Genomic DNA, 17,921 nt, shown 5'->3' with positions numbered 1-17,921 from the left:
TTTTTTTAAAACCCAAAAACACAGAAGCTGGACACAAACACTGGAACGTCCCACAGCGACTGCTTGGCAGCAAACACACCACAGACTGACCTCAGCAAACATGCAGTACACACATGAACATGTACAGAAACATGAGGTTAAACAAGGGAAAACCACAACTGCCTGTGGAGAAAGATCATGTGATCACATGACTGAGCGCTCCTGCTGGGCACGTGACGCTGACTCCAGTGTGACCAGTTTAAGGTACTGGGATTATTATTATTAGATTATTTTTAGATTAAAAACGTGAATGTAGATCAGCGAGGTATCGATTTTAAAGAGTCAATAAATATGTTTCATTATTGTAACATTACGTGACTTCATTTAGACCCTTCGATATAAAAACGTCACATTTTCACAGCAGCAAAACATTACAGTATGTTAAAGGGTTCAGCACATCTGGAGCTGGGAGACGGGGTCACAGTAAAAATACCTAAAGTTTAGCTGTTAATTTAAATAAATCAATTTTTTTTTTAAAAAGAATATTTTATTGTGTACATTCACATAACAAAGGTCTTCTCTGAGATTTTAGTCATGAATTTATGGGAAATCTAGATATTAAAAAAAATGTGGATATTTTTTCAAAAAAACAGGTCAATTTGATGGAAAACACTTGGACACTCTTAGATAAAAGTTGTAAATTTATCACAAAAATGCAATAAATGACATTTTGAACTTTTTACAATGAAAAAAAGTTGTAAATTTATGATCATGTGAAATGTATCTATCAGCATAAATAAACGTTTGAGGGGAAAGAGGAGCTGTAAACATGCTGTTAGTGACACTCCTGTCTGTGGGCAGGAGAGACCCCACAACAGTGACTCAGTAAAGCTGCCACACCTTATAGATCACAAATAACAGAGCACTGATACTCCTGTGCCCCGTCACACTGAGCGTGTCCGTGTTTATGGTTTACAGGTTTATGTGAAGCTGTGACAAACTGTCTCACCATAATCGGCCCGTTAGCATCTGCAGCCGTGAGGCCAGCATGAAGAGAGGCGAACTCCAGCTGCAGGAAGGACGTTGGCGTCACAGGAACCAGTTTGGGAGCCTGTCAGACAGCGCAGAGGGACAGAGTGAGCCCACAGGTACAATGTGTGCGAGTGGAAAAAAGCCACTAACACACAGAGCAGTAAAAATACAATAATGCAAACAATAAAAGCGCCGCAGACGCTCGGACGAGCGACTGTTTTTGCAGCAGATGGTGGACTCTCAGCTGGGATCAGGTTCAGTCTGTAAACACAACAACAAACACTCAGGTCCAATCTGGATCTGCTTAGAGGAGCGTTTACAGGCCGGCAGAGCCACAAACAAACGAGGTGACTCACCGCAACCTCAAACATGCGACCGAGAGCTCTAGGACGCCCTGCACCCAAACTGGGTCACCGCAGCAGCTGGCACTGATTACCACACAGGTATCTGATTCTCACTGAGATTATTAATCTGCAGCATCAGGAACAGTTTAAATCAGAGGAATTCACCATTCTACACTCCGTCATCTGATTATTTACACATAAACTGTAATTAATTCTTCCTCCTGTGCTCAAACTCTTCCTTACACAAGGAGTCATTATTGCGAAATTCCCAGTTTTTCCCACAGATTATTAAATCTTTGCCAAATCAAACACTCGCATGATCACATGTGGTGCCCCCCTAAAGGCAGCGGTGGACAGAGGAAGATGATCTGGACCGGTAATGGATCTTTGGTCATTCATAAGAGTCTCCTGGAAACGTTTTATTCATCGAATTCTTGTTGCAAATTAAATATAATCTGCTGACTGTGCAGAGTGCAGTGAGTAGTCCTGACTGTAGCAGCTCATAGACCAGGGTCTGGTTGGATTTAAAACCACAGAGGAAAAGACAAAAAAGCCAATGAAGGCGACTGCAAAGAAAACAATGAAAAAGATAATAGCGAAGGAGACGACAGACAAGACGAATAAGATGATTAGAGGACAAAGGAGAGAAAAAAAAAAAAAAAAAAAGGAGACTGGGAAAAAAAAAAAAAAAAAAAACATGTCTTAAGTAAGACAAAGACAAAAGAAGTCAAAGGAGACAAAGAAAAAGAGACATGGATGAAGCCCAAGATGATGGAGTCCATCTAGCCACGGAGGGACTGCAGTTTTTGTTAGTTTAATTTTCACTGTAGATCTTCCCATTTGGGTTTTTCATTCTTCCTACAGGGAGTGCAGAATTATTAGGCAAATGAGTATTTTGTCCACATCATCCTCTTCATGCATGTTGTCTTACTCCAAGCTGTAAAGGCTCGAAGGCCTACTACCAATTAAGCATATTAGGTGATGTGCATCTCTGTAATGAGAAGGGGTGTGGTCTAATGACATCAACACCCTATATCAGGTGTGCATAATTATTAGGCAACTTCCTTTCCTTTGGCAAAATGGGTCAAAAGAAGGACTTGACAGGCTCAGAAAAGTCAAAAATAGTGAGATATCTTGCAGAGGGATGCAGCAGTCTTAAAATTGCAAAGCTTCTGAAGCGTGATCATCGAACAATCAAGCGTTTTATTCAAAATAGTCAACAGGGTCGCAAGAAGCGTGTGGAAAAACCAAGGCGCAAAATAACTGCCCATGAACTGATGAAATGAGAGCGAGTCTTGATGGGCCAGATGGATGGGCCCGTGGCTGGATTGGTAAAGGGCAGAGAGCTCCAGTCCGACTCAGACGCCAGCAAGGTGGAGGTGGAGTACTGGTTTGGGCTGGTATCATCAAAGATGAGCTTGTGGGGCCTTTTCGGGTTGAGGATGGAGTCAAGCTCAACTCCCAGTCCTACTGCCAGTTTCTGGAAGACACCTTCTTCAAGCAGTGGTACAGGAAGAAGTCTGCATCCTTCAAGAAAAACATGATTTTCATGCAGGACAATGCTCCATCACACGCGTCCAAGTACTCCACAGCGTGGCTGGCAAGAAAGGGTATAAAAGAAGAAAAACTAATGACATGGCCTCCTTGTTCACCTGATCTGAACCCCATTGAGAACCTGTGGTCCATCATCAAATGTGAGATTTACAAGGAGGGAAAACAGTACACCTCTCTGAACAGTGTCTGGGAGGCTGTGGTTGCTGCTGCACGCAATGTTGATGGTGAACAGATCAAAACACTGACAGAATCCATGGATGGCAGGCTTTTGAGTGTCCTTGCAAAGAAAGGTGGCTATATTGGTCGCTGATTTGTTTTTGTTTTGTTTTTGAATGTCAGAAATGTATATTTGTGAATGTGGAGATGTTATATTGGTTTCACTGGTAAAAATAAATAATTGAAATGGGTATATATTTGTTTTTTGTTAAGTTGCCTAATAATTATGCACAGTAATAGTCACCTGCACACACAGATATCCCCCTAAAATAGCTAAAACTAAAAACAAACTAAAAACTACTTCCAAAAACATTCAGCTTTGATATTAATGAGTTTTTTGGGTTCATTGAGAACATGGTTGTTGTTCAATAATAAAATTATTCCTCAAAAATACAACTTGCCTAATAATTCTACACTCCCTGTACATTCCAGTGTTTCTATTTGCTCATGAGCCTACAAGGCGGCCATGTTGGATTTTACTAAATCTGATGGTTTGATGCCAGTGTAACTATGACTGTTCTTGGCTGAGCCTTGCAGGACTTTCCAACACTCTGTAACTGACTAGTCTAATACACTTTTAGTAACAAAAAACAAATCACACTAATGATAAAACAATGAAAATGGTCACTTGCAGTAGCCTTCTGTCTCGTTGGGCTGTTTTTGGTTCCTTTTCTTGTTGACCCCTGTTGTTTTTCTCTTTCCTGTCCAAGCCCACTTTTCAGCCAATCAGCATTCTACCTACACCATCATCACGTCACAACACTGCGCTGGGTTTCTGGTGGACTGCATGCAAACACATCTGCACTGGCTGCACGCTCCAAATCCTTTTAATACCTTTGAATTTCATGAGTTTAATAAACATCACCTCTAAGGACCTGTGTAGAGCCCAGACTCTGCTCTTTGGTTAAAGTGGATCCTGGTTTAATCATCTGCTGTTAAACTTAATAAACAGAACCACATTGTTTGAAAAGGCAGTCTGAAACGTCTGCTTGTTGTGGATGAAGTGATGGTTTTAAAATGCTGGATTTGTGGGTCACACGAGTGCACCACATGAAGCAGCGTCCTGTTTCTGAGCAGCTGCAGGTGGAAATGAAAGCCTGCTGTTCTTAAACGTGACTCTCATAAAGCAGCAGCAGCAGCCGCCACCGACACTTGTCCCGCCAGTGAGATCCCCCCCATGCTTTTTTTCGGATTATCTGAGGAACAACCCAGCTGACTTCTGGGTGAGGTTATCATGAAGCCTTAGGCCTTTATTTCTCACTTACAGACATTTAATTATCGCAGATGTCACGAGTCAGGGGTAATCACGTTGTTCCTCAGCGCTCTGCATTCTTACAGGACAACACTTACATCATATTTTAACAGCCTTTACCAGCATTTGTACACCTTAAAACAACAATGTGCTCTGAGCTTTATAGATAGAACATTTTATTCTGTCCTGAAAGTACACGCCTTAAACATGCTCTAAACCTGGGCTAAATCACAAGAAAACAAAATAAAGAAAATCAAACCAAGACTGGACAAAAAAGACTGAATCATCCTTGAGCTATAAAGTAAATGTAGAGGGCCAAAAACATAGCCCTGAGGAACACCATGAATAACTATTAAAGATGCCCAAGTGATTTTGAAGCCCCTGTTGTCGAACATGTTATAAAACAAAGTTACTTTATTAGTTCTGCAAGAAAGCATCAAACCTGACTTTCCAAAGAAGAAACTCTGTTTCTGTTCTCTTTACCTACCTGCACCTTCTCAGAGTTTCCCTGACGAGATTCATCAACCTGGTTGCTGCTATGTGACGTCCTCTTTGCTTCATCTCCGTTTCCCTCACCGTCGTCCTCCTCCTCCTCACTGGACAGCACGACTAAAGGAAGAAACAAACAAGCGATATCAAAACCTTCAAATCATGTCACCATTGTCACTTTTCCCCCATAAGCATCAAGCTGTGGGGCTGAAAAATAAACATGATTTTCCAATTAATGCCAATTTACATCCTAGAATTTCACTCACTAAACATAGAGCACATACTTAGACTCCATCACATAATTGGTGGAAGTCAAACTCACTTGGCTCAGTTGGTTGGCTCAGCTTCGGTTTGGGTGTCCTCAGTCGGAGGTGGAGGACAGCTGACCTGTTGTTCTTAGTCTTCTCTTTGAACTGCCTCCACCTCTCTCTCTCCTTCTCCCTGTCATCGACCTTCAGGTTGCTGGTGGAGGCAAGTCGCACCCTCCTTACTGGCGTCGTCGTCGACGATAAGACCATGGAGATGGAAGAAGATGATCTTTGTAGGCCTGAGGGTGGAGTTTGATTCAATCTGGAGATAGGAGAGTTCTTCGTCTGTTGTTTCAAAGGAGATTCAGGAGGAGTTCCTGTGTTGCTCTGAAACAATCAGACCGAAGGTGAAGATCCAGTTTGTAACAGGAAATTTAAAGTTTACAAAACATTCACAATAAAATCTTTTTTATTCTCTGCAACTTTTTCCTTCATCTCAGGTGTACCTGTTTAATCCTAAACAATTTTATTGTGAAAATACTGCCTACTCTGCAAACATTATTTTTCTGAAAAACCTTTGATGATTTTATTGCGAAAATATTGCAACTCCCCTCCCCTAAGTTTCATGACTTTACTTTTTGTGACTTTCACTGTGAAAGTGCAGCAACCTTTGACCTTTACCTTCTCCTCAGAAGTGTCTCCATTAGACTCAACTCTCCTCCACCTCTTGTCTCCCAGTGTAGAAGAACTCAAAGTCCCAAGATGCTCGTCACCTCTGAACTCAGCCAGAGAGTCCACGGAGATCCTTTTATTGACCAAAGCTGCAGAGGGAATGACGATCAATCACGCTGATCAATAAAATCTCAGACAGTCCTCTCTATACCTGTGAAAAGCTCACCTGACAGCTCTTTCTTCTTCTGTGGTGGAGACAGGTGCTCTAAAGCCACCTCAGGCTGCAGCAGCCGGTCAGATGCTCTCTTAGGACGCCATCTGGTGGAGAAAACAGACACACTCAGTCCGTATCACTAATGAAGGACTTAAAAGTATATCACAAACTTCTTGTTTACAATTATAGTTAATAACAAAATAATTCTAATGAAATATAATTGAATTAAAGTATAAAAAAAAAAGTGAAACCTGTCAATAAGTGTAAAGAAATATTGAAACATTTAATAGTAAGTAGCATGAAATAAATCTACAAATATTTTAGAGAAAATAAAAAGTAACTTTCCAACTAATAATAAGGAGATGATTAATAATATTCTAATAATATTTATTGTAATATTATAACTAATAAAAAAATAACTAAAATTCTTTAGAAATGCTCCCTAAACACATTAGGTTGTAAATAAATAAATAAGAAATATTTAAGTAGAAACACCTAAAAATATTATTAAAATATTGCACCAAAAAGGATATATCAAAATATAAACTCTGTAAAACCGCTGCATTAAATGTCATTAAAACAACAAAACAGTGGGTGAAACTACATTTATGAAAGATATTTGAAATGTGACAAAATACTACCAATTTTTAAAAAAAATTAAGTAGAAGATAAATCATGCTTAGAAATTTAAGTGCCTGAAGATTTTTTAAAAACTGTAAACTATCAATGAATGAAAATTTACAAACAAATAAGTCAACATTAGTAAATCTAAACATTAAGGTCATGACGAGAGGCAGAGGTGCCTAAAACTTGTATTAAAAACCCCCAAAAAACAAACAAACAATAAAATTAGTTTAAAAAGATTTTGGTATAAAGTCTATGATTTTAAGCGGATGTTGGTGCAGCTTCAGCTCATTAAACTATTGAGTGCAAAAAGAAAAACTCACCTGTTTGACAAACAGCTTGATGTCACTTCTCTCTGCCCTGCTTGTGATTGGCAGCTCCAGCTGCCTGCTGCTCTGTGATTGGCGTCTGAAGCTCCACACCCGATGGGGCTCTTGAGTTCCTGCTGCGTCTCAAAGTTTCCTAAGAGCTGCTTACACGGCGTCCTGCAAGGAAATGACCTGGTTACTTTTAACATTTCATGGCAAGTGTAATGAACTATGCAGACTGCAGAGGGTGTTGCACTCACCTCTGTCTGGCTGACGAAGCGCCCACAGCATTCCCAGAATGCATCCTGTCAGCTCCACCTCTGCCGGACTGATTCCCGTAAAACTGCACGCAAAACAAACAAACACAACTGCTTGATTAAGTCAAACATACCACCTTAAAAAAGGTCCAACACTTTATATAGATACCACCTTAAATGAGCCTTGCCTTAAACGACTGAATGGGTTGGACACTTTAAAACAACAACTTATACCACCATAAGTAAAATCAATCTTACTCAAAACAGCCTTAACATAAATCATCACCACAGCGCAAGAATATGGGCTGGTATCACCTTAAAAAGGGAGTGGTGTCTCATGAGTTGCCTCCTGTTCAGCGGGGAAGGTGACTGAGTGGAAGGAGCAGAGGTATCCTGATATGCACTCTGCACACTCTATATGAGGGCAACTCCTTCCACTCAGTCACCTTAAAAGCAGAATTTTCAATTATTCCACCTTAAGAGCCTATATCACCTTAAATATCGAAGGTTTCACTGGAGGCAGTGCCACCTTAAGAGTACTCAAAACTGTAGATTAGTTTTTCATATAACTAATCAACTATATAACAGTAAAACATGAGGAAGTTTACAGACACCATCTTTAAATACCCCAAACAATTAACCTGTCAGATCATTAATACCACCTTAAACGGTTCATTAGAGGCTTAAAGGAATGTAATATCACTTCACGGGGACAAACGGATGAGATGAGGAAGATTTAGGAATACCACCTGTAGTCGAGGGGTGGAGGTCTGGAGGCGGGACAGAGGTGACTGCATGTCTAGGGGACTGGAGTCAGAGCCATGAGGATGTTTCTTCTTGGGAATCTTGAAGGAAGATGCCATCCTGCAATGACATGAATACCTCAGACCAGACAAAAAAAAATCAGGCAAAAGGACAGGAGCCGCCTCATAGAGCTGCTGTATCCAGAGAAGTGGATGTAAGTGATCATCAAACTCAGTGTATAAATAAAAAAAATAAATAACAGTAAATTTAAAGCGATTTTGTCACATGACTGTCCTGCATCTTTAAAAAACAATTAACAATATTAACTTAAAGAATCCTACAGTAATTACAAACTAACTTTTTCTATAAATATGGGTAAGGACTGCTACACCACGCACAAAGGATTTCAGGAAATTTGAAGCGTAGTTATTTTGTGTATTAACCTGTAGTCTGAGCCCTCAAACAAATCAGACAAAATTAATCTGTTCAGAATAATATAGCTGCTTTAAAAAAAAAAAAAAGTCTTACATGCATTTCTGAATAACCACATATTGGGCTTCTGGGGCTGGGAACTCTAACCACCAACGTTCAGATCAAATCAAAAAACATCCTGGAAGTTATGCCTGCCAGTGAATTTTAAACATATGCGAGTAAACACGATATAAAACTACTGTAAAATCGATGCTGAGCAGACCAAAGTCCATTTGAAAATTTCGGGGTTTTAAACCTCACCATCGTTCCCTGCCACAAAACACGACTCTGTGTTTTCACAAACACTGGAACTTTTGATGTTTTATACGTACAGGTTTAAATAAAAAGCTAAAATTATCGTTATATATATTATCACCAGATTTTGTGGCAGTTTTCCCTCAGATCTTCCTTTAACTCTAGAAGCTGACGGTGCTGTCCGAGACAGCTGACAGCAAATACAAATAAATATATTTGCCCCGTCTATCACAGCTGTTGGGTTATTTTTGCGCCGAATTTTCAAAAACACGTTAATGATTTGTAAGGTGTTCACTGCAGAAAGCTACCACAACTGTGGACCCGTTAAATAATTAAAAACGGAATAAATTTACCAACCCGAAGTCCGCCGGCGGAGCCAGCTAAGCGGCTAAGTAGCCGGGGCTAGCCGGTGAGCTAAGCTAGCTGCTGGCGGACTCTATGCCGTTAAATGTCGCTGAATTATCCGGACGCCTCATGGGGCGGCAGGCGGAGAAGCTGGAGGAGTCCCACCGTCCGGTTAAGCTTAACCAACTAATTCAAAAACATCTCTTTCTCTTTGGGCTGGACACTCGGCAGGACAACTGCTACATAATAACAACCACAGCGTAGCGACGTCACTCTGCGTGATTACGTCACGTGGTTTCCTGTTCCCTCAATAAAAAACAACTATGCAAACAGCAAATAAATTGATATTTTATATTTTATAATTATTCTACTTCATTTTGTTATATATCGTCCCTTAATATTAATTTTTGTAAATATTTGCATTATGTTTTTACTATTTTAACTGCTATAACATTAAAAAATGTAATAAATAGTTCCTCTTTTAACAGTTGTATTTTGATGCTTAAAATGTACATTTTTGAAGAACTCTTACTTTTTCTCAACATGAAATTAATTACACTAAACACAAATCAATCAAAAGAGGTCAAAGTGATCAAACATGTTTTCTTCTTTCATTGGCTGAGACATTGCTCTAAATGGTGAGGTGATTCACATGGTTCCTGAAGTCCTGCTCAGGTGGCCTTTTTAGCTCGGTCAGCTTAAAATAAAAGCCTTCAGAGTAACAGAACAGATTAAAAGTGTCTCCATCTTCACAGCTGATCATCTTTTAAGTCTTCAATTCCATGACAAGAAGGTGAAAGATACCACCTTAACAGCCAATCAGGCTACAAAAGTCACTTTCATTAAGGTCAACTGATGAGTAATACCACCTTTTATGAGGCTGACAGAGGAAATTTGTTTAAATAAAGTTTTATTTTGAAACATATAAAGATGCATTTCACTGAACTTCCTCCACGGGTGAGGGATTGATCGCTGTGATTGATCAATGGTTCACATGACTGGGTAATTCACAGGCTGGTGGTTCTTTGGTTTGGCCTTTAACCCCAGCACAGCTGGATGTTTAGAGCGTGTGTGTGTGTACACAGGTGAACAGGTGTTTTTCAGTCCTCGGGAGGAGCACTAAGACCAGATCAGACTGGCTCATTCTAGAAGTTGTTTGTGTCAGATCAGCTGAGTGCGACTAACACTCTCACTTCCTGTCGGGGGTCTGCTCACATGTTCCTCGACATGCTAAAAGCTGAGGCCACACTTCCTCTTCCTGTCACATGATAAGTCTGTCAGTTTTTAGCTTTGTGATTTGGTTCAGCTTGTCTGATCAACGGTGGTGGCAACATCATCCGAGTGTCCTTCTGCTTCTTGCTCCGCCTCTCCCTCTGCTTCACCATTCCCACAATCCTCTGGGCTTCCTGTGACGCTGGCTCTGGGCACCGTAACCTCCTTGTAGTAGCCCTCCCTGTGCAGCTGGCGGCGGACCGTTCTGGCTGACACGCTGTGGCTCCGCCCAGCGTTCACGCTCTCCGTGACCTGAGCCAGCGTGGCGCTGCGGTTCTTCTTCACAAACTGCACCAGTGCCCGTGCGTCGTGCTCGCCTAATGAGCGCTGCCGCCCACAGTTCCCCACGCGGCTCACCGACGATTTCCCCTGCGTCTTGTACGCTGCTGTCACTTTTGTCACTGTTCCTATTGAGACGCCGGTAAGCTGGGCGGCCTTGGTGACTGAAACTCCTGCCATCCGAGCCCCAACAATGACGCCGCGCTCAAAGTCGCTCAGATCCCGACCTCGGACCATTAGGCCACCTACAAAAGGAATCACATCAGACCCGGTCAGGGGTCATGGGGAACACCTAAGAGAACACATGCACCGTCACCCTGTTCAGACCCACCTCTGAGAATCTGCTCCAGGTCTTCTTCTGGCTGTGTGGCCGTAGATTTTAAGGCGGAAGTGATAGAGCAGCTCTGAGGAGAAACAGAATATGATTCAAACCCAGCAAGCGTTATGTAAAACAAAACACTAAAAGGGATTACTAATACCACCTTAAAATGCCTAAGGATCATCAGCAACAACTCTTCATAACCCTACACTGACAGTTCAGTAATACCACCTTAAACCACCAAAATCCTAAGGGACAGAAGCTGGAAATAAGTTAAAAACCACATTAAATCAGTCACAGGTGCTACAACTTTTACAAAAATGAAAAGCTGAGTAATTCCACCTTAAATACACTAAGCGTTCATAAACAGATCTCAGGCAACAGCAATATCTCCTGAGACGGTAAGGAGATAAGCATGAGTAATTCCACCTTAAAGAGGTACCTAACTGGATAAAGTTAAAGTGAAGCCGACAGAGGGACACTTCACTGAAGAGGTGGAGGCGGCTTCAGGTGAGGAATGGAGAAAGGGGGAGGAGAAAGAGGGGCGTGAGGGGGGAGTCTGTGAGGAAGAGGAGTAACTCCACACTAACGAGCTTACCTGAAGGCCAGCCTGCCGCCCTCTGACCTCTCTGCTCGGACTGCAGTCCTCTGTGTCCCGCTCTGTAACACACTGGAGGTTATTCAGACCTTTAACTCATCTCTGACCCGCTCATCTCGCTTCTCCTCTCGGCTCCAGCTCCTTCTTGAGCTCCGTGTTCCAAACACAGCTTCCACTCGGAGACGGTGTTAGCACCGTCCCACTCCGCCTTCAGCAGAACCGCTTCTCCTGCCCCAAAATGGCGGCCGAACTTTTGTTTTCTTCCTACTGGGCTTGTTCTGGTTGACCCACTGCACATGCGCATTCGTGTTTTCCAAACTGGGCCCGCCCACCACTTCCCGCTCTTTTATTTTTTAATGTTTTAAACTTTATTGATATCAAACACAGGAAAAAAAAATTACGAATCCCCTTTATAAATTATTTATTAAATATATAATTAATATACAAATGTTAGTAAATAATATCTATTATTACTAACATTTATATATATATATATATATATATATATATATATATATATATTATAGTAAATAATTGTATATACAGGATACAGAGACAGTAAAAAACAATTATACACTCAGTAATAGCCAAAGGTAAATACAACATGTAATCTATCATGAATTTTTTCCACTGAGTTATTTTTCCAGATAAATAATCCTGAAGCATGAAGAGGAAGACTTATGTGCATCAGGATAACATATACCTGATACACATAAAAAGCAACTAAAACCTGCTCTAAATTCAATTTACATCACAGTTTCAGCTAATATAAAATCTGTGTAATAACCTTAAACAGTCCTGTCCTGGACTGTCCGCTGAAGTCCATCGAGCAGGTTGGGGAGGAGAGGATGTTGTCTAAGCTAACATCCATCATGGACAACACCTCCCACCCCCTGCATGAGACTGTACGAGCGCTGAGCAGCTCGTTCAGCAGTAGACTTTTACACTCAAGAAGGAGCGCTACCTCAGGTCATTCTTACCAGCAGTTGTCAGACTCTATAACACAGTTTAACATCCTTTTGGTTACCTTACTCATCAGCTTGTTTGTTCACTGTACATTTTATACATATCTCTGTACAATTTTTCTATACATATTTCTGTACATTGTTACCTGGATATACGAACTTCAGTTGCTTATGTATATAGGACCACGTTGTGTCTTCCTTTTATATTTTATATTCCCCTTGCTATAAGAGCCGTGTAACACCCAAATTTCCCATCCGTGGGATAATAAAGGTTTTTTTCTATTCTATTCTCCATTTCTCCAGAAAAGACTGACTGTGTGAAACACATGTGACAGCTCAGAGCAGACACACAGCAGCATCATATTAAACAGTCATTCAGCATCATTTAAAGCATAAACACACAAAAATACACTGGTGTGAGCCCTTTCCCTTTTATCACGGCAAAAACTTCTAAATAAAGTGAGAGAGAGAAAAGTTGTGTGTCCACCAGGGGGATCCACAGCTTCACTCTCAGGTCACCATCACTGATCCACCAGCATGAACATCATCACAAACATCTCTGACTGTGTCCAATAAAACCCTTCCTTCCTCCTTCTGCTGGTGGTCACTGTGTACCTTTTACCCCTCAGAGGTCAGAGGTCACATCAAAGTGACTACTAAACCACCAGGTGAGCTTTACTCATGCTTCATGTGCAACTTTAAGGTGTGCTTTGACCCCGCCCACCTCCAAATGCTGTGCCAGTGTTTCTGAAATCAGTGTAGATGATGGTCTACATTTCCTCTCCTCATCCTGTGGATTTATTTACTTTATTATTTATTTTATTATTGATTGATTGATTTTATTATTATTAATAACATTAATAATGGTAAATGGTAAATAGACTGGTTCTTATATAGCGCTTTTCTACTCTTCTGAGCACTCAAAGCGCTTTACACAACTTGTGCATTCACCCATTCACACCCATTCGCACAAGCACATTTTTCTAGGTGCTTTCTAAGTAACATTCACACACATTCATACTCCGATGGATGCATCGGAGAGCAATTTGGGGTTAGTATCTTGCCCAAGGATATATGGCATGCAGACTAGGGGAAGCCAGGAATCGAACCACCAACCTTCCGATCAGTAGATGACCTGCTCTACCACCTGAGCTACAGCCACCCCAATAATATATATATAATAATATAATAATAAATGCTATTTTATCATCTATTAACTATGCCTTTGAAATCATTTCAAAGCGGTTCGGTTGAACACTCAATGACATCTGAGTGTTCATGGCTCCTCAGACCGGAGCCATGGACGTTTGTCCCGTCTTCTCCATTCAGAATGTCAGCATGGACAACTGGCGCAGATGCTGCATGTGCCTGGTGAGGCTCGGCTCAATTAATATTACAGTAAAAACACTCATTTCTACCTGTTCTGCTCAGATTCTCTGAAAACAAAAAGACATGTTGATTTCAAATAAAGTAAAATGAGAGGTTTATTGTCTTTTACTGGTGGTCTCTTAAAACACCAGGGGGTTATTTCGGTCTTTAGTCTCATTTTTCTGCCAAACACCAGCTGCAGCAGCAAAGCTGTAAATAAGCTTGTTTGTCATGTTGCATTTCTGGTCTCAGGTAGCAACTAAAGCTTCAGAAACAGCTGTTTTTGGAGCGTACTACAACGTCACAATCAACCTCAAAGACATTACAGACAAAGCCCTCAGAGCTGCTGTAAGTGTGTCCACGAGCTTCTTCATGCATGCTGTTGATGTGCTCTGCTCGTGAATAACTAGTCTTTGTTTCTGCTGCAGACTCACAGGAGAGTGTCAGAGCTGCAACATTACATGTGTTACAAAGAAAAACAGAAGTCTAAACACTGACAAAAACTTCAGAATAAAGGGGTGACTTGAAGTGGTAAGGTTTTTTATTTTGTTCACTTCTTTAATTTCACGGTTTCAAAAATTATGGTTCTGGTTTTCCTCATGGAAACACTCTCATGACTCATCGAGTGACGCCACTGATTGGCCAATTGCTGGCATGCAATCTGCTGATGTCACATTTTCGGATCACCTCAAATCACTTGGAACCCCGGTGGAGTAGGTACTAAAAAGTACCTGGTACCAGGTACTACCACCTAATGAGCCAAACTCTGAACCTCCACCATCACCCTTCACTGTTTCCCCCACCTCACCTATACACGAAGTCTTGCCCACATTATTAATTATTATTCTTCTTCTGTGGAATAATCTCCCCCTACACATCAGACAGGCTCCTGCTGACAATCTTTTTAAATCTCATCTAAAAACACATTTGTATTCACTGGCCTATAATACAGCATGAGAATATTTAGTATTTTGTACTAATATTATAAGTTACTTGGTACTAGTTATTATGTAGTTATTTTGTACTTCTGTACAGTACTTTGGTCATTGTTGCTGTTGTAATTAAATGTACTATATAAATAAATAACTGAAATAAATAAACAAAACATTAACACTCGGACATTGTTGGACACTGTTGTGTATATAAGATTTTGATCTTTTGGTCTTTTATGTTGTTTTGGTGTAACACTGAGGGCTAAGGGAACACTGCAATTTCAAATTCCTGTGTGTGATCTGTACACTGGTTTTCTGACTTTGACTTGAGCTGACATTGTACTGGTGGAAAAGGACTGAGATCTTCCAGAAATGACCTGGGAGGGAACAGCTGAAAGTAGTGTTCACATAGTCACAAAACAAAGCTGATGAAATACGTACATGAGAGTACATGAGATTTTAGGCTACATCTCATTTAAAACACAACATGTGAATACACACAAAGAAACAAACAATAATGGCCACATCAGCTGCTAGCACAGATGACACAAACTTGTCAGATTAACAGAAGATCCTGTTCAGCAATCACAGATTTGCACTTGTTTAAGTCACACTTCAGTTTTTGCATCATATTTTTAAAATCAGTGAATGTTTTAACTTCAGAGTGCAGGTAAAATGTGGAAAAGGCTGAAAAGTAACAAAGACTATATTATATTACACAGAGGAACAAAACGGTGAGCAGGTCAATACTCCAGAATATATTATCAATGAATTCAGTACTGTTCAGCTGGGATAGGCTGAACGTTAGAAATCATTTCTATGATTTGATTGAATTCATGAATCTGAAAACGTGTTCCTGAGTGAAAGACATAGACATGTACAGACTGAACTCTCTGTTCAACAGTCAGAGTGTTTCTCTAACAGGAGGACACTCTTTACACTCAACTCAGCACAGACACACTGAAGAACCATAACCAACTCTAAACCCAGGATAAAGAGGTTCAATGAATGTGGTGTTGAAGGTGTGGAGGTGGATCAAAGTGTCAGAGGAGACTCTGTAAAAGGACAGAGTGCCAGCAGGACAGTCCACATACACTGCTACTCTGTTAGAGATGGAGGAGGAGGAGGAGGAGATGGATGTTACTCTCTTACTGTGCAACACAGAATGAGGACCATCATCAGTGCAGCTCAGACTCCAGGACTGATCGTTGAGTCCAAACCTACTGTCAAAACTGCCTCCTTTCCTTCGGATTTTTCTGTAACTCACTGATATGAAAACATTTCCTCTCCACTCGACCTCCCAGTAACAGCGACCAGTCAGAGGATCTTTGCAGAGTAGCTGAAGAACATCAAATCTGTCTGGATGATCAGGATATGACTGATCCTCCTCCACATGTGTCACCTTCCTGTTGTTGTCAGACAGTTTGAGGTTTGTGTGTACTGTGTTTGTGTCGATTGTGAGTTGACAGGAATCTGATGGAGAGAACAAACACAATCCAGCTGTAGTTACTGATCCATCATCTGTTCATTGATTGACACTTTGATGATGACTCCTGACATCAGAGATGTGAATGAGTGATGTGACAGTTTGAAGATGGTTGAATGTGTGCTGCTTTGTTTTCATGAATCACATTAAAAACACACTTACACTTCCTCAGACCTGGTGTCAACCATTGGACTCCAGCAGGCTCCACCCTGAAAGGAGGAGGGGGGTCAGACCAGCACAGTCTCTTTCAGCATGCACACATGGACATTACATCGCCCTCACACACATACTGTTAGACACTGATAAAGGAACAGTCTAACATTTTAGTGATCAGTGTATTGATAATAATAAGCACATTTCAAGTGGAGAAAATATTGTGTGATCATCATGATCCTCTAGCTGCTGTGACACTTTACTTTTAAAGAGCTGCTGTTTTAGTCAGGAGAGAATAATCCACACGTCATTTATTAGCACCATGTATTAGAAGATAAATGTGATATAAATGTTTTTTCTTGCTGCTGCCTGAAAACTTGCAAAGCTCAGAGGAAGAGGTTCCCACTTCATCAGCCTCTAAAATCATGTATCCATCCTCTTCCGCTTATCCTTGTCAGGGTTGTGGGGGGACTAGAGCCTACCCGAGCTACCATAGAGTGAGAGGCAGGGTGCACCCTGGACAGGTCACCAGTCTGTCACAGGGCTAACACATAGAGACAGACAACCATTTACACCTACGGGCAACTTAGAGTCACCAATTAACCCAACCACTAAAATCAGTAGTTTTTCTGAGTTAATCAGATATCTCCTAAATACGGCATGTTCACCTGAAAGCCCGACTTTATGGTAGCAATGAGTTCCTCTCCTTAGTTTAATCAGTTTGATCTGGTTTAGTTTTCAAACTTTTGAAGATGCTGGTGTTTTTGTTTCTTGAGTCACCGTCTAACAGCCTAAATACATTTTAGAAACATCATCTCTCTGTGTCTCTCCCTGGAATCAGAGCAGAGCTTCAGCAGCTTCTCTAATTAAGACCTCTTCATAAACGTAGTCCTGCCTCCTCCATTAGGAAGTTACAGTTGCCAGAAACACCACCACAAACCACCTGAAGATATTTAAAGTTGGTTCTTTGTTAAGTTGTTTGGCACATCCCTTGAGTTAGGTGTCTGTTCTATGTTGGATTGATTCATGGGTCAGAGCTAAGAGGGTGAACAAGCAAAACAAGTCTTTCCTCTGAAAGTGGTGAGGTACAAGGACTGGACTGGAAAAGAGTAATGTGCAAATGTGCGAAGAAGAACTTTGAAAGACATTCAGAAAGCTGAAGAACTATAGCTCATGACCACAGAAATTATAAGAAAGTCCAGACAGTTACATCTAACAATATCAAGCAATTACATCTGCTCTCAAAGAGCTCAAGTTACTGACAGCTCACCTCTCTGCAGCAGATGCCTGTTGGCCTTTAAATTCAAAGGGAATCTCTTTGGAACAGACACTCTTAAAAGACAAACTGCTGGAATCTGAATCTGAACCAGAACCAAGTTCAGGTTCAGGTCCAGGTCCATGTTCAGGTTCAGGTCCAGGTCCAGGTCCAGATACAGGTTGGTTCCTGTGAATAATGATGGAGCAGTGATATGAGTGCTGAGCTGTGACATGGGGAAGAGTCATAGACAGTTAGAGATGCTCATCTCACCTCTGATCTTGCTGTCT

The 17,921-nt window shown here is 41.0% G+C and overlaps 1 protein-coding gene across 1 annotated transcript in view; it reads right to left on the bottom strand.

Moving 5' to 3' along the window:
- Positions 1-9,008, bottom strand: part of senp7b (SUMO specific peptidase 7b) — a gene marked incomplete in the record, with an annotated part of 19,823 nt that extends 10,815 nt beyond the window's left edge. The window contains 9 exon segments of the mRNA XM_025903039.1: positions 989-1,090; positions 4,865-4,986; positions 5,189-5,501; positions 5,796-5,935; positions 6,013-6,104; positions 6,948-7,109; positions 7,193-7,275; positions 7,939-8,053; positions 8,462-9,008. Coding sequence (XP_025758824.1) covers positions 989-1,090; positions 4,865-4,986; positions 5,189-5,501; positions 5,796-5,935; positions 6,013-6,104; positions 6,948-7,109; positions 7,193-7,275; positions 7,939-8,052 — 1,128 coding nt within the window.
- Positions 9,009-17,921: the final 8,913 nt, after the last annotated feature.

This window comes from Oreochromis niloticus, linkage group LG23 (genome assembly GCF_001858045.2).
Source record: "Oreochromis niloticus isolate F11D_XX linkage group LG23, O_niloticus_UMD_NMBU, whole genome shotgun sequence".
NCBI lineage: Eukaryota > Metazoa > Chordata > Actinopteri > Cichliformes > Cichlidae > Oreochromis > Oreochromis niloticus.
The sequence above is the reverse complement of the archived record's forward strand: the minus strand, read 5'-3'. Positions and strand labels throughout refer to the sequence as shown.